Genomic DNA, 27,344 nt, shown 5'->3' with positions numbered 1-27,344 from the left:
AAGTAGTAACATGCTCAGAGTTCGAGATCATGACCAGACGAACGAACATAAGCACACAAAGCATTGTTGGTCTTTTGTGTTAGTGTATTCCTGTGTGAATGATTTCCCTTCATTGATAAAACTATTATAACAATTTTTAAATCTGTGGCTTCTGCAGAGTCAGTTTTGTGTTTCCTTGTGTTTTGCATTCATTCATGTTTAGTAGTTACTACGTTATCATCCCTTGTGTATCATGTTTGTTTATGTATTCTTTGAAGCTTTGAGTTGTTTCTGTGTTTCCTGTTTGGTTTCATTGTAACTTTTTGTTTATTTCTTTAAAGTTGTGAACTTTTTGCACCCTTGTGTATCTCTTGTTGTGTTTGAATTGTAGCTAGTGTTTAGTTACTGTTCTCTGTTATTTGAGTTTAGTTTCCTCACAGTTGCCTTTGTTCAGCACAGCTTGTGTATCGCGGTCATCCACCGAGTTAGCTCCTGTTGTACTGCTTTGTGTTTATTTGTACTTTCCCCGTCTCACTGTTTTGATCGTCTGCACCTCTGTCCCAACTGTCTCCAATCCCTTAATCACTCCATGTGTATATATAGTTCTATCTTTGCCTCAGTCTTTCATGCATTTCCTTCTGTGATCTCGTGAGCTTGTTTGGATCATATTGTCTTTAAACTCTGCGTCAGCTTCATTGAGTGGCCTTCTGTTAATCAGTCTGTCTGCATTGGGTTCTTTAACCTGCTTTAGCTCCTGTCTCTTCAAGCCCTGTTCCCGTTTCAGAAAGCCTACTTTCTTCTGATTGGTTAACTAATTGAAAACTACTGAGGGACAACACCCAGCGACTCATACTGGATCAAATTGTCCATTAATTCCACTGCAATTCATTTAGAAGGTGCACATGAGGCTTACTGCCCTGCTAGACAGACATAAATGGAACTAAATGACAAATATTTAAACTGGAAAAACCTCTAGAGAAAAAACAAGGATTATACAGCACGAGTCAGTAGTTTGGACACCAACCCAAAAACTGCGGTTTATCTCTGTGGCTGCATTTGTATTTTATTGATTTAGTTCACCTGATGGCCTTGTCTGTAGAGTGATATAAGGAAGTCCATGATGGAAGTAGAAAATAAAATGAAAAAGCTGTGTGAAGTTTTTGATACACAAGGAAGTTTAAATAAATTTATATCATTACTTGTTTTTTTTTTAACATTATCATGAAAATCCTGTTGTATACACATTATATTAAAGAGGGAAATGAAGATTTTCATAGTTTAATTCTGTTACCTGATATGAACCTGGAAATTCTACAAAAGCAAAATGGCCCCGGTCACCCGAACTGACAACTAAAAGTTGTGGAGCGTTTCCATTTTATTGAAAAAAAAAAAGAGATCACAGTTTGACTTCATTATCATGATATCATCTGTCATTTTTTCCAGTGTTTTGTTATGAGTAACGTCGAGGCCACCCAGCGTGCAGAGGTTGTCAAGTGAGCTGATGAATTTATGCTCGAGTAAACAACATCAGCCAAAATCCCTCCTGCTGCTGCCACCACAGGTAAATGCCACCCATCTCAAGAGAGAAGAACGTGGACAAAAAAAACAATGACATACTTTATGCTTAAAACTTCCCACTGAAAGACAGGTGGGAGAAAAGGATAAGAGAAGATGCTGGGAGGCGTAGAACAGATGAAAAACAAAGCTAAAAATCAGTTAAACAGTCAGATGGGAGAATGAATGAGGACACAAAGAGACGATAAAACAGAAAAACAGAGCTACAGTATGCATGCAGACTAAAAATATAAAAACTAATTGTTTATAAGTAATTCTTATGGGAATAAAGGGTTACTAAGTTACTGGGACAAAGTCCTCGCTAGGAGGTCAGGGTGAATGGACAGCTCAACGATCACTGGATGTGAAGACATTCGATTTCTCTTTTGAACACCTGAATAGAAATATCTCACTCTAATTGCTTTCATGGTAAATTTAGTCTTTGATTGCACAATCATATGGAAAGAAAATCTAAGGTTTCATGCATCAGGCCATAACTTAAAAATTTAGCATCATTCTTATTCAACAAAAACTAAGCCAAGGCAAAGCTTTCTGAAGATTTTATACTTCATTCAGGTTGAGGTCTGGGCTGCGACACCTTGGTTATTTTCTTTTCTCCTAACAGATTTGCTGGTGCTCTTGTTATTATTCCCTTTCTTCTGTGGGCCATTTTCATCCAAGGCTTCCTGTAGCTGTTGGACAGACGCTCTCAAATTAGATAGAAGAGATCATGTCTGACATAATGACTTCAAGGTGTCCATGTCCCAAAAATATTATGAAATGTTGGTGACTGTATATGTTTGAAATAAAAATGAACTGAACTTTAACATTTGACGTGCTTACCGAGTCCTGTAGACCAGAAGACGAAGCATTTGCATTTTTTGCAGATTGCACAGTTTGACCTTGTGGTGAAATTGAGACTTGCACATACTGGGAAGACTGGTGACTATTTTGAATGTTTCTCCATTTGACAATAATCTTTGTAACTGCAGAATGACTTTAAATCATTTGGAAATGGTTTCATATCCCTTTCCAGATTGATGGGCAACAACAAGATTTCCCTGAAATCACTGCTGATGTCTTTATTCTGTCATCTTTGCATTTTGTGTCAACACACCTGAATGCTCCGGACCAGAAAACTGTCAAAACCTCTGCTTTTATACACTTGCTCATCAAGTGCAGTTAATTAGTAGAACCTGGCTGCCACTCTCACCTCTTTCCATGGACACTGTAAATATGTATTTTATTCATACAGCGCTTCTGCATTTGTCTCTGACGAATTAGTAATGATGTGTTTAAAATATCACATGTTATACACTGCCAGTGAAAAGCTTGAACACCTCCATTTTTCCAGTTTTACTGCAATTCAAGTTGTTCAAGTCCAATGGATTGAAACAGTACAAAAGGCAAGAGATGAACCGCCAGAGGTTAAAAGGTTACAGCAAAATGAAAAAGAGTGTGTGTTTCACAATCATACAAAAAGTCCTTTTTTCAGGGAACACAAAACGGGTGAACACTTTAAAGCTGTTCTGCAGTAACGGTGGTGTTACTGATTTCTGCAGGTGTTCTGGATTAAAATAAAAGCAGTGTGCCACACATTTATGGCAACTTCTGCAACAGATACGGGAACAACTTTGATTTCTATTGTAGAAAGAATGACACAAGTGTGTTCAGCTGTTATCAGCCGAAGGAGGCGACTGTGATGAGTCAAAGCGGAGAATACATTTTGGTCTATGTGGTGACAATAAGGCTGCGTTCACTCTGCAGGTCTTAAAGCTCAAGTCAGATTTTTTGATCAAATCCGATTTTTTTTGTCTGCTCGTTCACACTACAAATAAAATGCGACAGCAAACGCGCTCTAGTGCAAAAGCTGTCACACACAACACGCTCTGTTTAGACCCAGACCAACAGTATTGTTTGACTGATGGCCCTTAATGTAAAGACTTTACGTTTCCCAATTTTTGCTTTATTATAAAGTAATTGTGTTTTTTACATTTGGCCTAATAATGATCCTTGTTGCTGTTTGAGAGGAGCGCTGCTTCAAAGGATAGCTGCAGATTTCTGTCAGAATCTGCAGATTATACAGAACAAAGAAAATGTTCACGTTTCTCCAACGTTGTCTTCCCAACAGTTTCGCTGACATCAGGATGGCCAGGAAGCGTTCGCGATGTCTTCTCCGGCGCTGATAATTGGCGTCTGTCTTGTGTCGGTGACGTAAAAGACGGATTTAATGCGACGTGACCATCAAACAGCGGTCACTTTCTGAAACATCAGATATGTATCGGATTCAGCACCACATACGAAAGTGACGCAGATCGGATTTGTGCCGTTCACACTGTCACACCATGATGGGATATGAGTCGCACAGGGTCAAAAAAGTCGGATTTGATGCGCTTTCGCCTGCAGTGTGAACACAGCCTAAGGCACGGCGGGACCAAAGATCAACATGCAGAGCCATTTTATTTACACTGTCACCACGAAACAACACCACACACACCTGAGTCCCCGTGTTTTAACTCGGCGGGCGTGATTACGGATGCCGTGCAGGTGCGTCCGCCCTCCCTGCACGGCATCGCAGACCACGCCCCACCACAGTCTATAAATTGATTCCAAGATTTCTTGCTTCCAATTGTTTATTTGTACTATACTTTCATTTCAAAGTGCAATGAGACAATAAACGGCATAATTTTCAATAAAAACAGGAAAAAGTGGGGTTTTCTGAAACTTTTGACCAGCAGTGTACTTATCTAATTTTAGAACCTGGTACAGATCAGGTGATTTGGTTTTATTATGTCCCGATGCACACAACCTTAGAGTGTTTACATGCTTTTTCACATGAAAATTATGGATGGAAATCAGACATTTTTCTCAGAAATAAACATCAGACTAAGCCAGCTGAAAACTGTTTAGTTATAGACGGACTTCCTGCCTCCAAAAACATGCATTAGGAGACACGGCTGCACCAGAAACAATATGCCACCCAGGCTTTAACAGCACGATAATGAAGTTAACAAAATGCAGAAGTATGATGTCTCACACACACTTTGTTTTAACGCCACGTTTTCAAAGCAACGGAGTAAGGGAATAGGAGGCAGTGAATGAAATCACTGTGACAAACATGAGTGGGAGTCAGTTTTGCATCAATAATTAGCACTAGATGTTTAAATTCATGCTAATATATGGCCCTCCTGACAGTGTGTGTGGTGATGGCACATTTTTAATTAAAGTATGTGATAAACAAAATGGTTAGATTAACTGACTGTCCAAGAAATGTGATTTATTTGTTACGTTGCATTCATTACAGGAATGAATGCAAAGTCAGTCAGTCTGTGTCTGAGCAAGGCATTCTTAAAATTTCACCCCCAACCAGCCTGAGCCTGGTTCTGCCCGAGGTTTCTTCCTGTTAAAAGAGCCTTTTCCCTCCCACAGTCGCTAAGTGCTTGCTCATAGGGGCTCGTCTGATTGTTGGGATTGTGTCTTTACCTAAAATATGAAGCGCCTTAAGACAACTGTTGTTGTGATTTGGCTCTATGTAAGTAAAACTTAACTGATGAAATTAAACTGAACTAAAAAAAAAAATCTCGAAAATCACGTTGCTAAACTTGCTAACTTAGGACTCCACCCTCTCATGAAAATATCACTTCTGACGTGAAAAGAACAACAACATGGAGACAAAGTGCCAAATATGAATGAAGATATTTTCTAAAGCAGTTGTTTCATGTTCTTGCACAGACACTAAAACACAAGTTTTAAAACCGTGTAAGTCTCATCCAAAAATGACTGAGGTGACACTGATACTTGAGAAACTGAATCTGACAGTTAGTTGTCACCTGTCACCTCAAAAACAGGATCCTTCATTATATTTCTGGGTGTCAATGGATTCAGTAACACAATCCTTCAGTGATAATTTCTCAGCACCTTTAGAAACAGAAACTGGATGCAACTGGTAAAAATTTAGACCTCAGTAAAAGTCTGTTTATGGGGCTGAATGTTTGCATGTGCATGTGTTTGTGTGTCCATGCCTTGTGTCTGATAGTTGAGTCTCCTCATCTCCACAGGATCTGACGAGTGGGCCAGCAGCGAGTCCTTCACTCCTGCCATGTGCTCATCCTTGGCTGGAGACGTTCGTTTCCTGGAGAAAAAGCAAAACCAATTTAACGTTACATAATGTACCAACAGGCCAAATGGGTATTAATGACTCCGAATGAGCAAATTTCTAAACTTTATTTTCTGGAAAATACTGGGAAAAAAGAATCTGCAACAAGCTATTGTGCAAAAAACAATAAGGATTACACGTAATTTGAGCATACTTTATAGATGATGAAAAGCGTTGTAGAATGTCTGAGGACTAAAACTTTGGCTGCAAGCAGTGTCCTCCTATTTGCAATATTGAACTGGTTTGCTCTGACTTTTCAATTTTATAGGAATTTTAATGTATTTGTTTTAAATTTTATTTTATGGCCCAAGAAAAGTTTCTACTAAACAATAAACACAGACTTAAAATCAGTAACAATATAATTCCTGAAACAAACCAGGTTTACTCAGTCACTTGACCCTGGACTGGATACGTGAATAAAATCTGTCGATGGGTAACAATGTGTCCAGTCTTGGTTCCTGATTCCAGGGTTGCACAGAATTTCAGCTAAAACCCACTCAAAGACGACGCTCAAAGACGACGCTCAAAGACGACGCTCAAAGACGACGCTCAAAGACGACGCTCAAAGACCACGCTCAAAGACGACGCTGAAGGCGCCATACCAAGCATCAAAAGAACATTAAGAATTGATTAAAAAGCGAAAGGTGGCGAGCCAGAAAAATACATCCTGTTATATCTCAATTTGGTTGAAAGGGCATCTTTTATTTCTCAGCACTTCTAAACTCTTTAGACGTCCAGATGAGTCACATCCAGACCCTTCTCTGATGACACAGTTTTCCAAACAAAATGAGTGAAATCAGTTCAAATGTTAGTGGCTCATGTTGGTATTTATTTAACAGGGCTTTATCATTAGTGAAGTATCTGTTGTACTTGGGAATATTAAACGTGTAAGTATGACCTAATATTTACAGTATGCTACTGAACTGCACAGTAGAAGCTTTCTCCATTTACTTTTCAAACACTGATTTAAGATCATCAGCTGCCTGTTTCAAAGATTTTCAGACACACCTGATTTGCATAAAGTAGCCTCGACCCAAACTTTATGCAAATAAAGAGTGGGCAACCCAACACCCCCTCTCTGGAAATGTGGCGATACGAGACTGCATTGCACGGCTGCTACACAGACAATGAGAAATGCAAATGACTCCTTTAAAACAGAAATATGACACTGAAATTCATCTGCTCAGCTCAAACAGCTATAGCCCCTTTAAATGAACCGTTAATTTGCATTCCTTAAATGTAATAACTACATTAGGGTTGAAGTGCAGGCAAACCTGAGTGTTTCACCTTGAAACAGAACGTCCTTATATTTAAAACATCTCTTGATAAACGGATATTATATATATTTTATACATTTTGAATTAGGGACTGTGGAAAGTAAATGGAGCCCATACATCATCAATCAGCCCACGCATACGTGACACATATATTCACAGGTGTGTACTCAGCATGTTTTTTGCAGGTAACACAAACAGGAGAGTGAAATGCCATTGTGATGTCAGTTATTGCCTCTTGGTGATATCAGGATTGGATTTTTCCATGTCTACAATTTGTTTTGAAGGCTGCTTCTGCAGGTGTGTGAGGGGCTGAGAGGTGAAGAAAGCATGAAGGGAGAATTATTCTGGAGGGAAAGATCAGCCAGATTTGTGAACTCGACACTCGACACAGAGCTGAAGAGCAGAAAACAGACGCACAAAGAGACAAACATGCTAAAATGTAGTCTCACACGCTGACACTGAAGACACACATGCTTAGAGGGGCTGTCAATTGAAGCCGATATGCCTGAAAACCAAACAAAAAGAAGACAGCTCAGAGACACTGACGTGGGGGTGTGATTTGAACGTGTAACAAAAACAAGTATCTGTCACTTCAAATCATCACTGTCAGCAAATGTAGACACGTCTGACCCACAAAGCATGTTTACACAGCATGCACGATGTGCAAGGACAGGCAGGAGAGGTTGGAGGATGGGAGGGTGGAAACAGACAGGAGCACTAACCTTTCTTGTTTGCTGCATCCACAGAAAGTAGGCAGACAGTTAACAAGGAGGAAGAAACAGAGAGGATTCATTTACAAGTCGTCAGAGGACCTGACAGAGTTCATTGCTTCACCTCACAAACTACTCCATCTCATCTTTGACCTGATCTCATTTTCTAATAAAATCTGATGTAGTTCATGAACAAAGAGAGAGTGTTTTTAAAATTTCTAATGATCTCCACAGAGCAACCTGGAACAAATTACTGTAACCTGAATGGAAGGCTGGTTTCACAGTCTGTGGAACGTGATGAAGCAGCCGTCTCCTCTAAACATCAACCCACAGTGCTGAAAGGGCCAAAAACCAAAGTTCTTCTAATGGTCATTGGAGACTGGCTCTAAAAGCCAGCCAAGAGTCACAGACTCCCGAGTGAAAGTGTCGAAGCTTACAGCAGAAATAAACATGTTTACAAAAAACTGCTCTGGAGCTACTTCCCCTCTTCATAGCAGCCGTGTGGTGGATGAATTTGTGTTTTTTATTTTGTTAAAGCATAAAGTCTACATGAGGGGTTGGCTGCGTTTATTGATAGGTGGAAGGTGACGCAGCAGGGTGTAGCTGCTAGGCTTCGTCTCAGTCCATCTATCTGCAGTATTTGTGCTGCTGGTGAGACAAATCCTGTCCTTTTCTTTTTTATTTGGAATGAATTAGCCGATGGCTGTGAATTGGACCTGTATAGTCTATGAATGCAGCATGCTAACCTAGCCTCCTGGCTAAGCTAATAACAACACTGCACCTTCTGGTCACTTCTGGGTCATAAACCCATGGCTATCCATTTCTATGGTTGGTATTAATTCCAACTTTTGCATCAGTTTTCCCCTCAACAAAATTTGTAAGTGAAACAATACCAAGCAGCCTCTTTATATTTCAGTTTAGCATGCATGAGTCGATATTGGTATACATAAGCTAACTGTTGAAAACTTTTCTTGTGACTAATGACCTAATTCAAGTTTCATGATTTTCAAAATAAATGGAATCATGTGAGGCTTACAGTAAAAACACACCCAACAATCTAAAATACCCCTTAATTAGACGCACTTAAGGTCTTAGTAACTCTAAGATATCTGAATATGTCAATATTAGTTAAAAATGTCACCAAGTCTTCACAATCTCAGGCAATATTTATATTTGTATGTATTTTTTACTTAACTAAAAAAAAAAGATCTTGGAAAAACAAGGGATTTTGTTTGACGTTGGACTACAGCAAAAGGAAGAATGAGGAAAAAGACAAAACAAGTTGTGCCTCTGAGCAGCGCAGCAGCCATATGGAGGCCCTCGTCAGCCCAGTCAGTAACTCCAGATGTTTGACCCAAGAACAGGAAGCACGAGCCAACTGTCAGGCTTGAAGAGCAGGGCTGCGAGGTAGCTCGCAGCACCTCCCTCCCATATGCCATGGAGGACCTTTGCCTTCAGGCCGGCTCAAACAAGACAAATGTCTGTCTCTATTCTAGAAAATCTTCCACTCTGACCGTTTCCTGGCACTCGGTTCTAATAAAATCTTCTTGTCATCTGTTGTGCTGAAGAAAATGCTTCAGGTCTCTCTGTGGACTCAGCTCGATGATATGAGGAGGAACACAATGAGCATGTACCGCCTCCAAGGTTTACCAAAAATGTTGTGTCTCTCACAACAGATGACAAAAGAGAATGATCTGTATCCTGATGCTTCTGTTACTTAATTTCAGGAAATAAAAGTGTAATTTTTTTTTTTTACATCTGATAGTTTGACATGTAAACGTTTTTTTTTTAAAATAAAGTTTATAAAAATATATATGAACAAACTGCTAACTGCTAACTGAAATGACAAACTGGTAACTAGAAAAAGTAATTTAGGTGTGAGTGTATTCCAGTTTTTGTTATTTCACCAAAATGCTGCAGTGAGAGAATTCAGGAAAAACTAGAAAAATGGATCTTTCTAGTTTTTCTCCTCTGCTCACATTCAAAGTCTTGAACTATCAGAGCGCCCAGTGATGTGACACCATGGTCTCACTCTCAAATACCAACTTTAAAGCAGATTACTCATAAGATGGAGAGGAAATGGTGTCTTACTAATTTACTTCATTTACTTTGCTTTTTGACAGAGCTTATAGTTAAAGCTGGATCGAGTGACCCTGAATTCAGCCTCCACAGGCTTCCCATGATGCACTGAGCGTTTCTCCTTCGCTCACCATTTGTTTATAAACCATTTAATTATGAGTTATTATTAACCTCTGTCTCTCTTCCACAGTGTGTCTTTTGTCCTGTCTCCCTCCCCTCAGCTTCAACCAGCGCAGCAGATGGCCCCGCCCCTCACTGAGCCTGGTCCTATCAGGGGTTTCTTCCTGTTAAAAGGAAGTTTTTCCTTCCCACTGTTCATGGAGGGCCCCTAGCTGCTAACCCTAACCCTAACCAGTCTCTGTATTACTATAGCGTCTTTATGTTGCAATATTAAGCACCTTGAGGTGACTGTTGTTGTGACTTGGTGCTATATAATCTTAAAAACCTCATATTCATATTATCCCAGTGAAGCCCTTCACTCTCAGCCTGCAGGCTTCTTTGTGGTTCATAGACTCCCTTAAAGTAGGATGGGAGACAGAGCTTCAGATATCCTTCCTGTGGATCCAGTTTGAGTTCAGGAGACAAACACCCTTTTCACTTTTAAGACCATACTTAAAATTTTCCTTTTTGATAATAAAGGAAAATAAGGGCTGAATCAGGTCATCTTGAACGATCTCTTAGATATGTCACTACAGGCTCAGCCCGATGGAGGACTTCCCATCATGTATTGAGTATTTCTTTTCTACTGTATTGCATATCATTACATTTCGTCCTTTGTCTTCCATAGTTTGGGTTCTGTTGCTATCTCTGTGCGCTCGTTTTACCCTGACACGTTCCATAAAGCTGCTGTTTCCTACGCCTGGTTCTGCTGCGATCATTTCCTCTTAAAAAGGAATTCTTCCTTCCTACTATTGCAAATTAGGGTATGTACTAAAACTGATTAAAATCATATTCAGTCACTGATAGATCCACTACATTAATTTAATAATTTAGCATTTTAACAAAACAGGAACCTTTGTCTTTACTTGAATATTCACTGAAGTCAAAGCAGTAAAGGCCCTGTGAAGGAAAATGTTAACAGAAATTAAAATGTGAAAAAAAAAAATGTTTTCAGTATTTTTATGAGTCTGATGTGATCAACGAATAATGTTTTCTGCATCTGTTGGAGGCGTCACTCCAAAAATAACCAGTGTGTGTCCTCGCAGTGTCCGCTGTTGCGTGTGTCATACTCACCTTTTGAAGAGTAAAATAGCGATGACTATAATGATAATCAGAATGACTGCCAGCACCGGACCCATCACCCACAGCATCTCTGGGTCTTCTTGTGGTTGTCGAATAACCCCACTGATCTTCACCGTGAAGGGATCAGAGAAAGGGCTGGCTGCAAATGTCCTCTGCTGCAAACGAGAAGGATTCAGTCAGTTCACACACACACTTGTTTTCATATCTCAGTGAGGACATCTCATTTGCATAACGCTTTCCCTAGCTGCTCACCCTAACCATCAAAAACGAGTGCCAAACCTGACCATAACCTAATCCTGACACTAAAACCACATTTTGAGCCTCAAAAAAGCCTTCAAACTCACGAGGACGGGGATTTTGAAGCCAGCGGTCCCAACCCCTGGTCCACAGACTGGTACCGGTCCGTGAGTCGTTTGGTACCGGGCTGTGAGAGTTGAGGCTCGGGTGTGAAATTCATGGTTTTCAGGGGTTTTAATCAGTTTTTATCATTAGTTTTATATCGTTTGAATAAATCTTCTTTTTTTGGTACCGGTACTGGTTTTATTTTGTTGTATTTATCTGCGACACCTTAAAGGCCTGTCTGTGAAAATATTGTCGGACATAAACGGGTCCGTAGCGCCAAAAAGGTTGGGGACCGCTGCAACAAGTGACTGTTGATCCCAATGTTCTGTCCTCACAAAGATGTCTAAACATCATTTTATTCATTTTATTCCATGAAATATTTTTGCTCATTTTAAACATGTTTTGAGAAAAGTTGGGAGACGGGCAACAAAAGGCTGGAAAAGTAAGTGGTACTAAAAAGAAACAGCTGGAGGAATATTTTGTTAACTGGTAAACAGTGAGTAAGATGAGTGGGCATGAAAGGAGCATCTTAGAGTTTCGAAGAAGTAAACACGGTGAAAAAATCCCTAAAAAAAACAAACACCTAAAACAACAGCATGACTTCATACTAGGGGAGTCCAGTGTTGAACTAGCTTGAGTGCAGTCCAGACCTTTCTGGCGCATCATGGACCGGAGCATCTACAGTCCTATATCAGACAAGAAGGGGACATCATTCCTCTTCCTGTTTTCTGTGTTTCACCATGAATAAAATCCAGATTTATGAGGTTTGCAAATCATTGCATTTTGTTCTTGTTTACATTTCACACAGCTCCCCAAGTTTTTGGGGATTTCAGGTATTCACACCACAGCGTCCCTTTTCAATGCAACACATCTATCAAACAGTCCCGCTGGTAGTTGTGCGATGTATTAGGAAGAAAATAAGGGGACAGTAAAAAATCATTGAATGGAAATAACTTGTGAATATTCTTAGAGCTAATTACTGGCTCTCAGGGTGGTTTTAAAAAAAGTTCCTTAGAGGTAAAGGTTTCATCTAGTTTTTACGATACAATATCAGGAGACAGTCTGGGTCAACACAAAAACAACTTAGATAAAAATTAATTTTATTCTTAGATGTGAGCGTTTTACTGTTCTCTTATTTGTTGAAATTAAATGGAAAGAAATTCTGGCTAGTTTATGTCTCTGTCTTGTATATTGGCAGTAGGCTGATATAGAGGTTTGTGCTTCATAGCATGAAGGTACCTTTGTTCCCCATGTGTGCAGTGACGTTTATTTCTATTCCAGTTCAGTTTCTATGACTAATATGATTACCCCATCACAATAAAAAAAGCAACAACAACACAAAACACAATCATCAATAATTAGAACACAAATAGGCATTTGTTGTCTCAATGAGGAAAAAAATAACACTATACAAACTGATCTGTTTCCCAGTGTGTGGCAAACATAACAATATGCTAATGGAAACTCAGTTTTGCACTCTTTTGGATAAGTTTTTGTTTATTCTTGCTGGTTCTTGTTAAAACTCTAAAATATCTTCGTGGTGCACAGAGTTCCTGAAAAAGTTCCTGAAAAAACCCAAAGAAAATCCTGCATTTATTGCATCCATGTAACCTGCATGAAGCCTTTTTATTGCTTTTGTTGAAGCTTTACAATATTTTGTGGTACAGTCCCCCATCGATCAGAGGAATAATGTGAAACCTGTAACAGGACTATCCATCACATTACCAAAAAACATCATGTAATTTAAATATTTTAATGGTGAAAACATTTTGATTCAATTCATCAATTTAAAGATTTTAAGCAATTGTAAAGCAGGATTCCATGTGGGAGTGTAAATGAGGTTTAAACGATAACAGGTCTCTGCAGGTGAAGGCAACTGGTTATCTGTAACAGCTCCTGGAAGGCAGCAGGTGGAGGGGATGGGGTTGGGGATAGAGGAGGACAGACAGTGAGGTGTGAGACAGGCAGAGACAGGCTGCTGTGTTGGATGCGCTTGATGTGGGACCGTACTGCTTGTTGTCATGAGACCCACCCTGAGGCCAGGGGGGCGCAAGAAGCTCAGTGCAAGGATACGCATCGGCAACATCCTCTGAGGACACATCCAACAATGCCAACAGCTTCACTACACCTTCAGATGGGGCATGGAGACCTGAGGCCAGCCCTGAGTTCTCCCCTGCCATCACTAAAGGACATGGACCTAGACTCTCACTTTGGCACAATATAAACTCATGTCTCGCTGTTAGGACAGAGTCTGTTCATCTAAAAGATCCGTTTTCTCCACTTATTTTTAATGTTTGTAAATGCTGATGATGTTATGTGGACAGAAAGTCACAGCTCTGCAGTCGCGCATCTTTGGAAAGAACAGCACATATACAAAGAAAAACGAAAAACATATAAATCTGTTGAAGCATACATATTTCTTTATAGCTACATCTAGGGCTTTGATTTGTGTAATGGACTGATGTCGACCATCCGGACTCACGCTGAACAAAGCATCGATTATGCCATCTGGTCATAGTCTCATATCATTGTCACCTACTTAAAAACAGGCCAGAGTAGGTGCGACGGTCTGCTTCTCTCTCAGACTAATTGCATTTCAATATGCTGAAAGCTTTTAATGGATTTTCGTCTAATGGTGCAAAAAACATGTTGCCTACCTTAGCTTTAAAAAAAAAAATACAACAAAAAAGGGTAAAAACTGAAATTATCCTCACTGTTCAGGCCTATTCTGGCTGAGCACATCAAGCATAATGTGACAAATCCCACTTTATCACTTGTTGAGATTCCAGTGCTCCAAAGCAGCCAGGTTTGAATGGCTTTCACCAATTTATTGAGTTCAAGGACTTTTAACTTCAAAAGATGACAGAGTGTGTATTCTAATGCTTTGTCAATTTAAGCTATTTGCATCCATAGGAACAGTGTCATTGGCTGCAGTTGTCTTTAAATTTGATTCAGTGGTTTACATAAACAAGCGTCCGCCTTGTGGTTGACAAATAAAGCCAATGCAGAAATAACAGCTCCTGTAAAGGCCACTTGAGGCTGACTCCAGTGAGCTGATCCACATAGACTTTAATGTTGAAATGCACAGTCCTACAGTCGAGGTAAACAGTTTTCCAGTCTGGTACAAAAAATTATTGTGGTCTTCACAGTTAATCAAAACCTCCATAATGAATTATTTTTTATAACTAAGTTGAATCTTCTACATGTTCGTTTGTTTGTGACCCATACAGTATGGATGAAGCTTGGTAACAGCGATCGCAAGTGTTAGCTACTGTATTTTCCACACTATAAAGCGCACTTAAAAGCCTTTAATTTTCTCAAAAATCGACAGTGCGTCTTATGTATGAATTCTCAAACCGATTTTATGTGGTACATGGCGCTCAAAAATCTGTCAAAAAATGTTTTAGTAACTTTGTAAGCTACGAAGCCGCACCGCTTGATGGATTGTCGGAGCATCTACGAGCTGCCGGTAGCTCGCGGAGTAATCTGGGTCCTAAACTCCGTCCGTTCAGGTCCCAAAGTCAAACGAACACTGCGCATCACTGGAGTTAAAAACTGTCTAAATTCTTTCATCTTTAATAAAATGATCAGCATTGCTGCTTTACCAGGTGTAACTTAAGTTTAACATCCAGGCATCCATGAAAACAGAATTACATTTAACGGAGTTACAAGTTAGCAGGAAGTTAGCTCGCTAGCTTCCACCTAAACATGATATAGCATGTTCTGACTGAGAGATTTCTGAAAAATTCAAACGTACAGCTCTGCTATCACTTCCAACATAAATGAAGACAGAAAACTAAACAGCAGTGATGTATGTAGGGTTAGGATGGGTATTGATAAGATTTTAACGATTCGATTCCTTTATCGATTCTTTTTTTTTTTTAAAAAAGGAGAACACTAAAGTCGATTAGCTTAGAACTTTGTTTTATATCTTCTCTTTGAACAAGATAGAAATTTAGGAGTAACATGGCCTTACAAACCCAACAGTGAGATCTTAAGAGATCCAGCCTACGGCTCTTCAATGGGGTGTCACAGGGTCCCCAGGAAAAAAATTGTAAATGTAAAATAATAAAATAAATATTCTCCTGTAGCAATAACAAAGTATAACATAAATTATTCTGTAGCAATTACACAAGAATATCCAGTAATGTCCCTGCCTACAATTAAACACATTCACTTACCAAAGTGAAATCGGGGCATCTGCTGTGGCAAATGGGTGCAAGCCTTTTACCACAAACTTAGACACTGCTCGGTGACATTCGTCTATCCTGGCCTGAAAGGAGACGCTACCGGTAGACTGCAGCGAGAACTGCCAGCATCTGAGCCAGACTCTGTCTCTCTCATCATGGTTATCTAAATGCAACGCACAGTAATAGCAGGTTTTGTAATAAGGTAAATCGCGCTAACATAATATGCAATGCTAATTGATTAGTTACCTGCAGTATTAACGGGAGAGGACGTGGAAACGCTACCGCTGCTGCTGGGTTGAGCTTCGCTAGTCCGGAGCGGATCAAAAACACGACATTCGTTGAAAGCAATCGCGTGTTTTTTGAGCAAATGCTTTTGCATATTCGTAGTGTTTCCTCCCTTTGATGAAATCTCTACTTTGCAAGTATTGCACGTTGCCCTGTTGTCATCCTTTCTCATAAAGTGTAACCAAACTTTTGAGCGTTTGTGCCGCTCAGGCGCCGTGTTTCCTACTGGGTAAAAGACGCTACTCAACGTGATGACGTCATTCGGGGCGACTGGAATCGATAAGGGAATCGTTTTTAAAAGTGGCAAACGATTCCAAGGAATTGAAACAGTGGGAACCGGTTCTCAACAAGAACCGGTTTTCGATACCCATCCCTATGTTGTAGGGTTACTGAAGTTGGGCTAGCTGGTATATAATGATGTGCTACGTGATTGCTAGCCACACAGCTATGTTAGCATAAACACAGTGAAGCTGGAGGATGAAGCTAACTTTCTTCCACTGGATAAAAGTTAACGTGAGGGTTCCTGATGGTTAGAGACAAATGCAATCGCATGGCAGGATGCTGTAAACAGACCAAACTTCAGCAGGAGAACAACTGAGATAATCCATCCACAATACCAGGTTAGTCATTAATATACGGCAACAACATGGGAACAGAGCAGCTGTGAGAGGATTCAGCATTAATGACTCAATGTTATGGAAGAGGAGGAAGCAAGAAGAAGAAGCTGAGTAAAGTTTGACTTATCTGACTGTTTTGTTTCACTTAATGCTCCTTATGGTCTGAAAAATATGATAATCAGAAATACCAGGCAGTGATGTCATGTCAGCTACATCCATCTTTTGTATACAGTTTTTTCAATGGAAATGGGCCATTAGTCTATGGCAGTATGACTCCCATGTTAAACAGCAATGTTTCCCATGATTGCATCAGTATTTTAGAGCCCCCTCTCTGTAAAAGCCCACATCATTAAACCCCCAGACGGCCAGGTTTTCATGCAGTGTTTCTGTAATTACAGTCTCTGTGGAGACCAATCATTTCTCAAGCAATGTCACTCGAGTAAACAAAAACTCCTCCAGAGCCACCAAACACATTAAACAAGTATTTCACCAGCACAGCAGTAGTACTTCTCCAATTGACTTTGACATGTAAAATTAGAGAAATTAATACCAAAAAACACCAAACCAAGAGATGTTTGTCATCCTAATGACCTCTGGAGTAAAGCAGTGCAAAAAAAAAAATCGCTTCATTACAAAATAATCAAATATTGCAGATGAAGTGAAATCAAAGAAAACACTTTTAAGTCTTCTCTAAGCTGCAGAGTTGGAGGCAGTCCGATATTGGCAACAGAATAAACATTAAAAGGGGTTACATGGATCAATTTGCAGGGAGTAATTCTCTTTAAGTAACTGTTCTGCTTGTCACTTTATGTTCTGTGAGACAAGTGTAGTAAGTTGCACTGTGTTGGTGAATGAGACTATAAATATTCCTGTAAGCCTGACGGGCTCTGGCTCAACAAGGCTGCAGCTCCGCTGGGTAAAAGCCGTAAACCCCACTGAAGTGTGCCGCTTGTTAAAAACAAAGCCACCCTCGACCAGCTTTGTTTCCTTAATGATTCATTAATTTCAGCACATTTTTTCACACTCATATTCACTTTAGCATTCATGGTCGAGGTTGCGGTATCCAATCTGACAGCTACACATGAATTATACATGATCTTTGTCTATAACAGACTTTTTTTGTATTTGTCCTGCTGCTAAATGCAAAAAAAAAAATCATTTTGACACAGAACGGCCTTGCAAACACATCAAACTCTAAAGTTTATTCTTTGTAGTGTAAACTTTAATTTCAAGGCAAGAAATCTGATTATAATCATTCTTGTTAATCCAAACTTGTATGAATGTAGAAACACACGGGAATCTGATGGCCTGAAGATCTGAAGTTACACAACAACAAGCTAACCACACATGTAATGACTTTCACTCTACAGAAGCGACCATGAACTTGTCTCTCAGTTTTTTAAAACCTCTTTTTTAAGGAGAAAACAAAAGTCTTGACAATCCGATTTCTGTCTTTGTTTTTGGTGAGAACTTCCTGCACGCAGAAAAACTGAATTTAATCCTGTCATAAGTGTTAACATACCTGATTGTTGCTCAGACATGTTAATAAAGCTCTCTTTGAATTAAAAGGCCTTAAAATATAACCTCTTACCCAGGCCTTCATTCGTCACGGCTGAATTGGCATGACTTTAGTCAAGGTACAAGTTGCTCTGCTTTGCTTTGGATAAGTGCCTTTGTTATTTGCATAATAATAATAATCACACACACACACACACTGTTAGAAAGCTTAGTGAGTGATACTTCTTCTATTTCCTTTTTCCACTGTTTTTTATAATGACTTCGACTGTACGTGTGTTGCTGTGTGTGAGTAATTGTCACCCACATTAGAAGCGTGCACCAGTTGGCAGCAGGCGCGCTCCAGGCTTATCCTCCCACAGCCGAACTGTCTCTGCTCCTCGTCTGATGCACCGCTTTCATATCCCTTCTCCAAGAAGCACATGCTGCCAACCAAATGCCTTATCTCCTCAGTGTTTATAGTTTGGTGTTGTTAGTGTCTTTTGGGACAAGTCTACTTTTTGCCGTTTCGTCCGTCCCAAACAACTAAAGCACTGTAGCGAAGCAAAAGTAATCTACCAATCACTGGGACTGGGATTTAGATTTTTTTATTATAACAGTGCAGCAGTCGCTTGTTTAATGAAAGTTTCTCATGCACTGCAAACTTACTGCAAACACTAAGTGTCAATGCTGAATGTGACACGCAGTCATTTATAAAGATGTTTGGTGTTAGGAAGTTTGATTTTCCTTTTTTGGTTTTGCATTGCACCTGATAGTTTCATTTCTCTCTTCCTTTCTTCCAGCTTCTGGTGCAGTGTTGATAGAAATTAAGACTTGGAACAGTTATAAATGGATTAAGTAGTGGAGGGAGTGGAGCTGATTAAATGTTTCTTTAATCTACGAGAGGAGGCTGTTTATCAGTAAGCAAATTTTTAAATGTGTCTCAAAAGTGGTGCCATGGAGTCGGTTCTGTGAACGTCTGCCTGTTTTTGCATCTAGTACAGGCTGCAAATGTCAGACATTTAGTATGCATATATGCACGCTGGCTGATGTCATGCCCATTTCACACCATTATACTTGACAGCTGTGGGTAGGAATATATTTATTTACCCATCAAGTACATACGCAAGATGTTTATGTTGGCTGGTCACCTGTTAGTTATTGCATATAGCCTTAATGAAAACTCATACATAATTAATATTTTCTGCCTTGAGGAACAGTTTTTCTGTGCTTCCGTCCCACTGCGATCAAATCTCTTGGCCAAGGCAGCAGCACAAACTCACAGCTTGATTCTCTAAAGCAGCAAAAATGTATAAATAATCTTTTTACATAATAAAGGGAGTGTTAATTCTCCAGGTCATAATTCACTTCTGTGTGTATTTTAGGAGGATGGATTTGAAACATAACCTGAGTTATTCTGATGGTTTTCCAGTTCACTTTCTACCTGAGCGATCTTCAAATCGCAGCTTTCACCAAACTTAAACCAAGCATTAACAGCTCCTCATGGCTAACAGCACAAGCAGCACAAGCAGATGGCTAAACAGCTTTCATTACATAATGCACATTACAGAAGCTATGTCCTAACTGCTACTATTTATCCTGCATTTAAACACAAGCTGCGTTGCTAATTATAAAAATCTTTAAAAGGATGTTCTGTTAAACTGAAACTGTATATAAAAGATGGACATAGCCACCATAAACATGTTCGTTTTGGACAGCTGTCAGCTAATCCTTGGTTAGCAAGCTGCATTCATAAACAGTACCGCTGCATTGCACAGATACTTATATGAGCTAACTAGTCCTAAATAGCAGACTGGTAAAACAGTCAAATTTAACTCCCAAACACTGAAGCACAACCTTTCGGGCAGGCTGTACTTTGTAGCAGGCCGTAGTCTGTGTTCATTAAAACAGCAGCACAAACACTGTAGAGAGATTTGATTCAGAGTCTTTAATTAGCTGACTTTAATTCAAGGCACTTCTGTCATTAACCAGTTCTCAAGCTCCAGTATCCATGTTTATTTTGCCATTTGTTTGCTTGCATTGTACATGTTTATTTCTGGTGTAAAGGTTGATATGGGAGGGTATATAGAATCAGAATCAGAAAGGGTTTTATTGCCAAATGTTGAGCGGGTTTACAACATTAGGAAATTGCTGCGGTCAAGTCAAGTCAAGTGGCCACCAGAGGAACTGCGGCTTTTAGCGCTTCTGCACTGGTGTCATTTTTCAGAGCTCACCACCTGGATAAGCTGTTTGTTAGAAATGCTCCCAGTATTATTACTTCAATTAACCACAGTGATAAAAGAACGTCTCCTTGCTCTGCCATCGCTGTCACACAATCCTCCCGGTTCATGCGGGTTTATATTAATGCACTGCAGTGTTGCAGTTTTCAAATGTCTGCGTCTCTGTATCAGGACAGAGCTGTGGCACGAGACTGGGAATCTTTCTATTGCAACTTCAGTCTCAGAAACAAGTCTTAGCAGTTGATATTTTAGCCAAGCAATGACAAAAATGTCACAACAAGTCAACAGGAAATGTCACTTAAAAAGTGTGAGGAGGCAGCGGCTGCAGGTGTGAGTCTTGTCAAAGACTCCCTAATGACCGAGAAGGTTACTAATGTTAGGAGAGTGCACACTGTGGGCTTGTGCTGTGCAGATGGAAACTGTAGTAGCTGCATTTGTTAAAGCTTCACTGTTCATATTTTTGCTCCTGCTCTATGAGAAATAAAGAAATACAGTAAAACAACAAAAGTTCAGTTGTTTTCCCTCTTGTTTCATTGTCACTGTTATTATTGTAGCCTAAAGGGGGGATTATGAAGAGACTTGATTTACTCATGAGCTCATCATTGCTTTTCTCTTATGATAATTCTAATGAAAAAGTCTTATTATATTGGTCCCATTCCTGGTTTACACATTTTCATAACTGACGACAAACCTCAGCGTTTCTTTAAAAAGACGGCAGCCACCTTTCCGAGCTCTGCAGCGTATAGAAGAAACCTTGAAGCATTAGCAGCTAAAAGGTGTGGCGCTTGATAACGTGCTCAGCTCATCTGTCTCCTCAGCGCTTTCCGCTCGCTTCTCTCTTTAGTACTTTGTGGCACTTTTAGCAAAGTACTGCTTACAGCTCAGAAAACTTTTTTTCTTTTTGAAAAATGACAGTTTTCACAGCTTTTAGATGCAGCAGAAGCATATTCTGAAGGATATTTAGATAATCTCAGGGGGGAAGTTTTGAAGTGATCAATCTCAGCGGTGGGACCTCGTAGATAGTAATCCTTCAGGGGTGAAAAATATGCTGCTGCTACATCTGCAAACTGGAGCGAGGAGACGCAAAGAAGAGAAGTGTCTATAATAGCAGAGGTGCAGGGGGATGAACATTTTGCTCAACAAAATTGTTTCCACCGTCCGTAATCCTTCCGCAAGAAGTGACTGATTACAAAGTATGAAACAATGTCTGACTGCAATGTATTTTGACAGCTCGGTTATTTTCTGAAACACTGGATATTTCTCCCTCAGCCGGAGTCGTCTCCTCTCGGCTCATCTATGCGTACAAGCTGGAAGATATCCAGTACCTATTCCTCTTTTCCCCTCAAAGTTCAGCCACTCTCCTCCTCCCACATTAGAAACACATCCCGGCATCTGTAAGGCCCTCTCTCCAGTGGCTGCAGCATTTCTTTCCTTTCTTGGTCTTATCCTCCCATTAAGCTCCCTCTAACTCCTCTGCTCACCTCTCTGTCGCTCCCACAGGGCTCTGCATTCACAGGAAGCCGCCGTGCTCTCCTAGCCGACCCACCCTCCACCCCTCCACTCTAAGTGATCACACTGTTTATATGGCCTTTTTCTTTTATCCAATTTCACACGTCCCGGCTTGTTTACCAGCAGCGGGGGCCACAGAAAGCCACAGTGCCCTTTTCCTTCACTCTCCAGCCCCCTCGCCTTTCTTTTCCTTCCCACTCTTCTCTTGTCGCCTCCACCCCTCCAGCAGCTTTGCGGCAGAAATAAAAGCTAAGCTTATGTCCCCTTTTTTTCAATGAATGTGATTAGGTTTCTATTTTTGTACAGGCTGGAATCACATTCAGCAACGTGTCATTTATTGAATCTGGACCCTGCAGCTCTGTTCTCAACACTGTGGAAAAGTATTGTCCAAGACGACGCACTTCCCTCATTACAAAAGCTGTAATGAGCGGAGGCGCAGCAAAGTGGGAGTGATGAGAAATGCTCCATTTAATCATTTATTTAAAATGTCTGAACGGCATCTAAATGTCGGAGGACAATGGCATGTACAGAACAATGAATTGCTAAGTCTCTCTGATAAAGTTCCAGGAACTAAGGGATGACAGGAATAAGATGCCCAATTATGCATACAGAGAGTCCCTGCATGTGTGGCGATTTTCTTAAATATGTATCAACATTTTAGTTTTTATCAAAATATTTCTTTTTATCTCAAAGTTCTGAACATTTTTTAAATCCACACGGATGCTCCTCTTAAAAAACCGCAGTCCTCCAGCCTAACGTCCGTTCTCCACCTCTCCACCGAGTGTCAGGATCATACAAACAGCACTAAAAACATCCGCCGAGGCCACCGAAGCTCTGCTGTATTAATTTGCTGTCTTACCCACTTAGATGGAAAGGTCAGCGTTTCATCTTTGTGCCTAAAGGTGGGGAAACTGCAGTTTCAGTCTTTTTCTGCCAGCAGGATCGTACAACAACTACAAAGCTGAATTTTATGTAACTTGAGGCGAGACAGAGATCCCAAACGTGTACACTAAAAAAAAAGGAAATTGGATGGTTGTTACATTTACAAAAGTCTAACTTGTATTTTGTTTCTATGGTGAACGTAATTAAATCATGTAGGATCTGTATGAAATTTAACAACTTCATTTGTTCTTGTTGAGATGACCTGATACAATCTAGTAGGAGTGGTTAGTTGCTGGACTCATGAAATTCACAAGACCACACGAGATTTCACACCACAGGAAAATCACTGGAGGCAGACACTACACACCCCGTGCATGCTAGCACTATTTACTGTGTTTAACCTGTCAAGGACAAAAACGTGCAGAAAAATTCTGCATCAAGCCTTGAAATCGTAGCTTTCCTCCTTTTGTGAAGTCTGTACCGACAGCGTGGTGGTGCAGTGGTTTGCCCTGTTACCTCACAGCATGACGGGCCCAGGTTCAAACCCACAGTCTGGCTAGTTTGCAGTAGGTACTCTGGTTTCCTCCCACAGTTAAAGGTCATTCAGTTATTAGAGTTAGATTACTTTGTGATTCTAAATTACTCATAAGTGTGAGTGCAAAGGATTGTTTGGCTCTGTGAGTTAGCCCTGTGATAGACTGGTGACCTGCCCACGGTGTGCCTCTTACCCAATCACATCTGGGGTAGGGTTGTTGTAAAGGGCATGAAATGTCCCATCACACCTAGAATTTTGTCCATATAAAATGATCCTTTTGTCAATACTGTAAATCAAACATGTCCAAAGAAAACCATTTTCTACAACTGTTGGCCAAATCTGCAGATTGCTACCTGGAAGGTTTTCAGGCCGCTCTTCACTCACTGACTGACTTTGTTTTGCAGTGCAGATAAATCCGACCAATGTGCTGAATTTCCTTCATTGATAACCTGAAACAAGCTTGCTTTCATTTCTCCATCTGCCCCCTTTTTTAATCTCACACTTCTTTCAGCCACTGATATTTGAATGACATTTAAATGCTCAATTCATTTCAGTTTTATTCATAGAGCTCCAAATCATAACATATGTCACATTGAGCACTTTACATAGTGGGGCCAAGACCTTGGATCATTTAAGAAAAAGCCAGTAACTCTCCCTGAGCAGGACCCACAGTGGGCCTGCTGTCTTCACTGGGCGGGGCGAGACAAGAGCTGAGGCAAATATTAACACCGTGTGAAGGATCTGCAGTCTGCTCAGCAGTAGGTGAAAGTGGTTAGTGATGAAAGCCTGACTTGGGTTCACCCATACAAGGAGACTCTGAATGCAGGTTTATCCTGTTAACATCCAGCAGCTCTCCATAACACGCTCATGGTTTGGGCTCAGCGTAGTACAAGCACATTTTCAGAAAATGCTTTACTTCAATGTAAGCCTCATGTGAGGAATGATTAAAATAGTTCAGACAGCAGGACCTAAAAATCACAACCTGTTTGAGAGAATCTATTTTAATGTATTCAGTCATCCTTCATCCTTCAGCTGCTATTTTCAGCTCATGGAAGTTGCTGTTGTAACCACGTCCACTCTGCGTTCTCCACCATGGACCTCAAACTTGCACAGCAAGCAAAAGTCAGCTGGAACAAGATGAAGTTGAATGTGAGACCAGCCAAATCTAAATCAGGTGAGGCTTTTGATTTGTCAGAACCTTCTGATCAGACCCCGTACATGCATTCTTGTTCTTCTTCACAAGCCTTTCCATAAAAAGATTTGAACCTTAATCTCCCCCTACACCTTACTCCAAGTGAATCTTTACTGATCTGGTGCATCACCGTGTTTGTGTGAATAGTTCATAAGACTGTTTAAAGCCAGAAGCCTTTAGAAGTGTTCTATTCTGGACCAACCTCCTCCCTCTCCATAGATCGTAACACATTTAAATGAAGATGCCACGAGGGCGAACAAGAACAAGAGCAGTTGAAATTAGAGAAGCAGTCTGAAGGTTTAATGCTCTTGGAAGCAAGGTGCATGTGAGTGACGGTGGGGATCACGGCCTAACTGCTTGGGAGATATACCTGCAGATGCATGCAGGAGTCAAGGACATGATTAGCATCACTGTGACGTGCTTGGCATGTGTGCAGCGCTGCTTGAAGGGCTACTCTTGTATTCCACAGATAGAAAGCAATAATGCCATTCACAACCAACTCTGCTCTATTCATTCAGCATTACAAAGAAGTATGGAACATGCACTGCAGCTGTATGTACCACAATGTGACCCATAAATGAAGTTTTTCCACAGTTTTATGAGAACTATTCATCTGACAACTTTAAAGGCCACAAATGCAGACAAAACAGCAATAGAGCAGCATATTAAAAAACCATCCACGTTGCCTCTGCTGTTCCCTTGCCCCTGCTGCAGATTTATGATTTATTAAAGAGCAAGAGGTGTCAAGCACAGCCTTGGTCTCAGTGAACCTTTCTTGACACAGCACTGCTGCATACAAGGCAGGCTGTAACTTACAGCTTATTCCACTCTAATAGTTGACTTTGCTTCTCCCTCACGTGGTAGCAGCAGCTGTATTGTGTGTTCAGATGGTACATTAGTGCAGAAGGATTACATAACATAAAACATAATGGGCACTTTGTTGGCAAGATGGTCAAACTCGGGGGAATCCATTTGTTTTCTTCCACATTTTATTCTGACTATTGATCATGTGCACTCAAACACAGCAGTGTGGGGGGGAAAGTGCGTATTGCAATCCAGTACAACACCACCACAGGAAGCAGCTGCAAGGTCCACAGTAACAAGTGTTCCACAGGTTGCGTTCATTGCAAGGCTATTGCATGATATCAAACATTGGTCCTTGTTACTGTTTCTATTTCCTGAATCTTGTCTGTGAATATACAACTTTCATAAAGATGTACAATACAAAATCTGCACAAATAACTTTGAATGATTTGCTGACTTTTGGTGCATCTCTGTGATAGTTTCTCTCTTGTATTTCAATGTTTGTATTGTTTTTGATGCAAGTGTTAGTTGCTGAGTTTGTGAATTGTGCCTGGTCACATGAGCGCATTCACCTTCCAGACAATCCCCCTGTTCTAAGAAGAACGGGTCTGGTCAGGTAGCCACAGTGTTCATTCCATTATGGAGATCTGAAAATTCGACATCGATGGGCAGATTTACTAACCAGGGCAAACTAGCGTGACGCCACAGTCGACGGAGGTGGGAGGTTCTGTTGGCGATCTGCTAATTTATAGAGATAAATAATTTGTTTTAATGATGACCAGCATTCTGCCAAGAGCACTGTACATATGCAGGCAGAAGCAATCAGGATGTGAGTTTCATGTTTGTGCTTCTCTCTGGAAATTCAGACAAACTCTTCTGTTAGAATTTGCCGTGGACGATGCACAGTCTTGTAGCTCAAGACGTTCATTCTCTGGATAATTCTGACAGCTCAGTTAGAGCACAGGATCGCAGCTTTATTACAAATGAATCCATGTTATGAATCTGTTTGTCATTACTGACTTTATATATGTAGAAGAGGATGTCACATCGTGACCCAGGCTTTGATGTTGCTATTACTTTGTCATTAAATGCATGCTCTTTATCACTGCAGGCTATGCAAGTGTGAGACTGCGTGCATTCTTTAAAGTCAAAATTTACAGATTGTAGGATTCAAATATGAATCTAACAGCTGTCAGGTCTGAATTTGACACATTTCTGCATTTTCATTCAGCTTGTAACAGATCTGAAGTTGAACAAAATCTGCTCATTGTGTGCACGAGGCTGTGAAAACACAAGCAAGAGACACAAGACTGATCTGTGTAGAAATGTAACTAAAAACTGGAAACACTGCAAGCAGCACTGTAAAGCCACTAGCACAGGACAGCCCAAGGTTAGGGAGTGCCTTCATAGCTTTGAGCCATCCAGCTGTGCTAACTCTGCACTCATTTTGATAACCCCTCCTCTTCTAATTCCTAATAATTGAACACTTCTAGAGACAACTTTCACAGCCATAGGGAACAAAATAAGAGTAGCTTTTTTCAGGGTTAAATTCTGTTATTTGCTGTAAAGTGCAGGAACTTAAATAGGTTTTGTAGGAATCATTTAAATGCGCTCCAAATTTCTTTCCCAAAAAAGGGAAACTTCTACAAATACTTATGCACGAAGGCAAAAATACTTCCACACCTTTTAGTCACAAAACTGACACTGCACCTCTTTAGTAAAATCTTACAGTAACGTTTTAATGCCAAAAGAGGGTTTCGCACTGCTGCAGATTGTTAGTCTGGCCTCAAAACTCTTGGTAAATGGGAATGGTAAACAGACTGGGTTATATAGAGTTTTTCTACTCTGAGCACTCAAAGCGCTTTACACAGCTCCCCGAATTCACCCATTCACACATGCACTGTTTTTCTATGTTGTTTCTGTCTAAGAACCTTCTGTCTAACGCTCACACATACACACTCATAATCCCATGAATGCACCGGAGAGCAACTCGGGGTCTTGCCCAGGATATTTGATAGGTGACCTGCTCTACCATCTACCGCCTGAGCTACAGCAACCCCAATTGCAATTTATCATGGCTCTGATACAGGGATGACAATTAAGCTACTGCTGCTGTGTCATGTGGGTAACATCCCTGCTTTAGGGATGCTCCTCCTGTGAAAGAGAACTACTGTGTTGCACTTTAGCCACATGCAAAACAAGCTAGCTTTGGAAACAAAAGGATTTTATCTTTGAACTCAACTCTTGGAGACATTTT

The 27,344-nt window shown here is 40.4% G+C and overlaps 1 protein-coding gene across 1 annotated transcript in view; it reads right to left on the bottom strand.

Annotated features, from left to right (window-relative positions):
• ptprfa (protein tyrosine phosphatase receptor type Fa) overlaps positions 1-27,344 on the bottom strand; it is a 243,987-nt gene that overhangs the window by 36,694 nt on the left and 179,949 nt on the right. Inside the window, exons 21-23 of the mRNA XM_014333895.2 lie at positions 10,989-11,152; positions 7,689-7,700; positions 5,556-5,665 (exon numbers count right to left, since the gene is read on the bottom strand). Coding sequence (XP_014189381.2) covers positions 5,556-5,665; positions 7,689-7,700; positions 10,989-11,152 — 286 coding nt within the window. The remainder of the gene's footprint in view (positions 1-5,555; positions 5,666-7,688; positions 7,701-10,988; positions 11,153-27,344) is intronic.

The sequence above is a fragment of the Haplochromis burtoni genome, unplaced genomic scaffold (genome assembly GCF_018398535.1).
Source record: "Haplochromis burtoni strain Fernald_Lab_line unplaced genomic scaffold, NCSU_Asbu1 Contig_5, whole genome shotgun sequence".
In the NCBI taxonomy this organism is placed as follows: Eukaryota; Metazoa; Chordata; class Actinopteri; order Cichliformes; family Cichlidae; genus Haplochromis; species Haplochromis burtoni.
The sequence above is the reverse complement of the archived record's forward strand: the minus strand, read 5'-3'. Positions and strand labels throughout refer to the sequence as shown.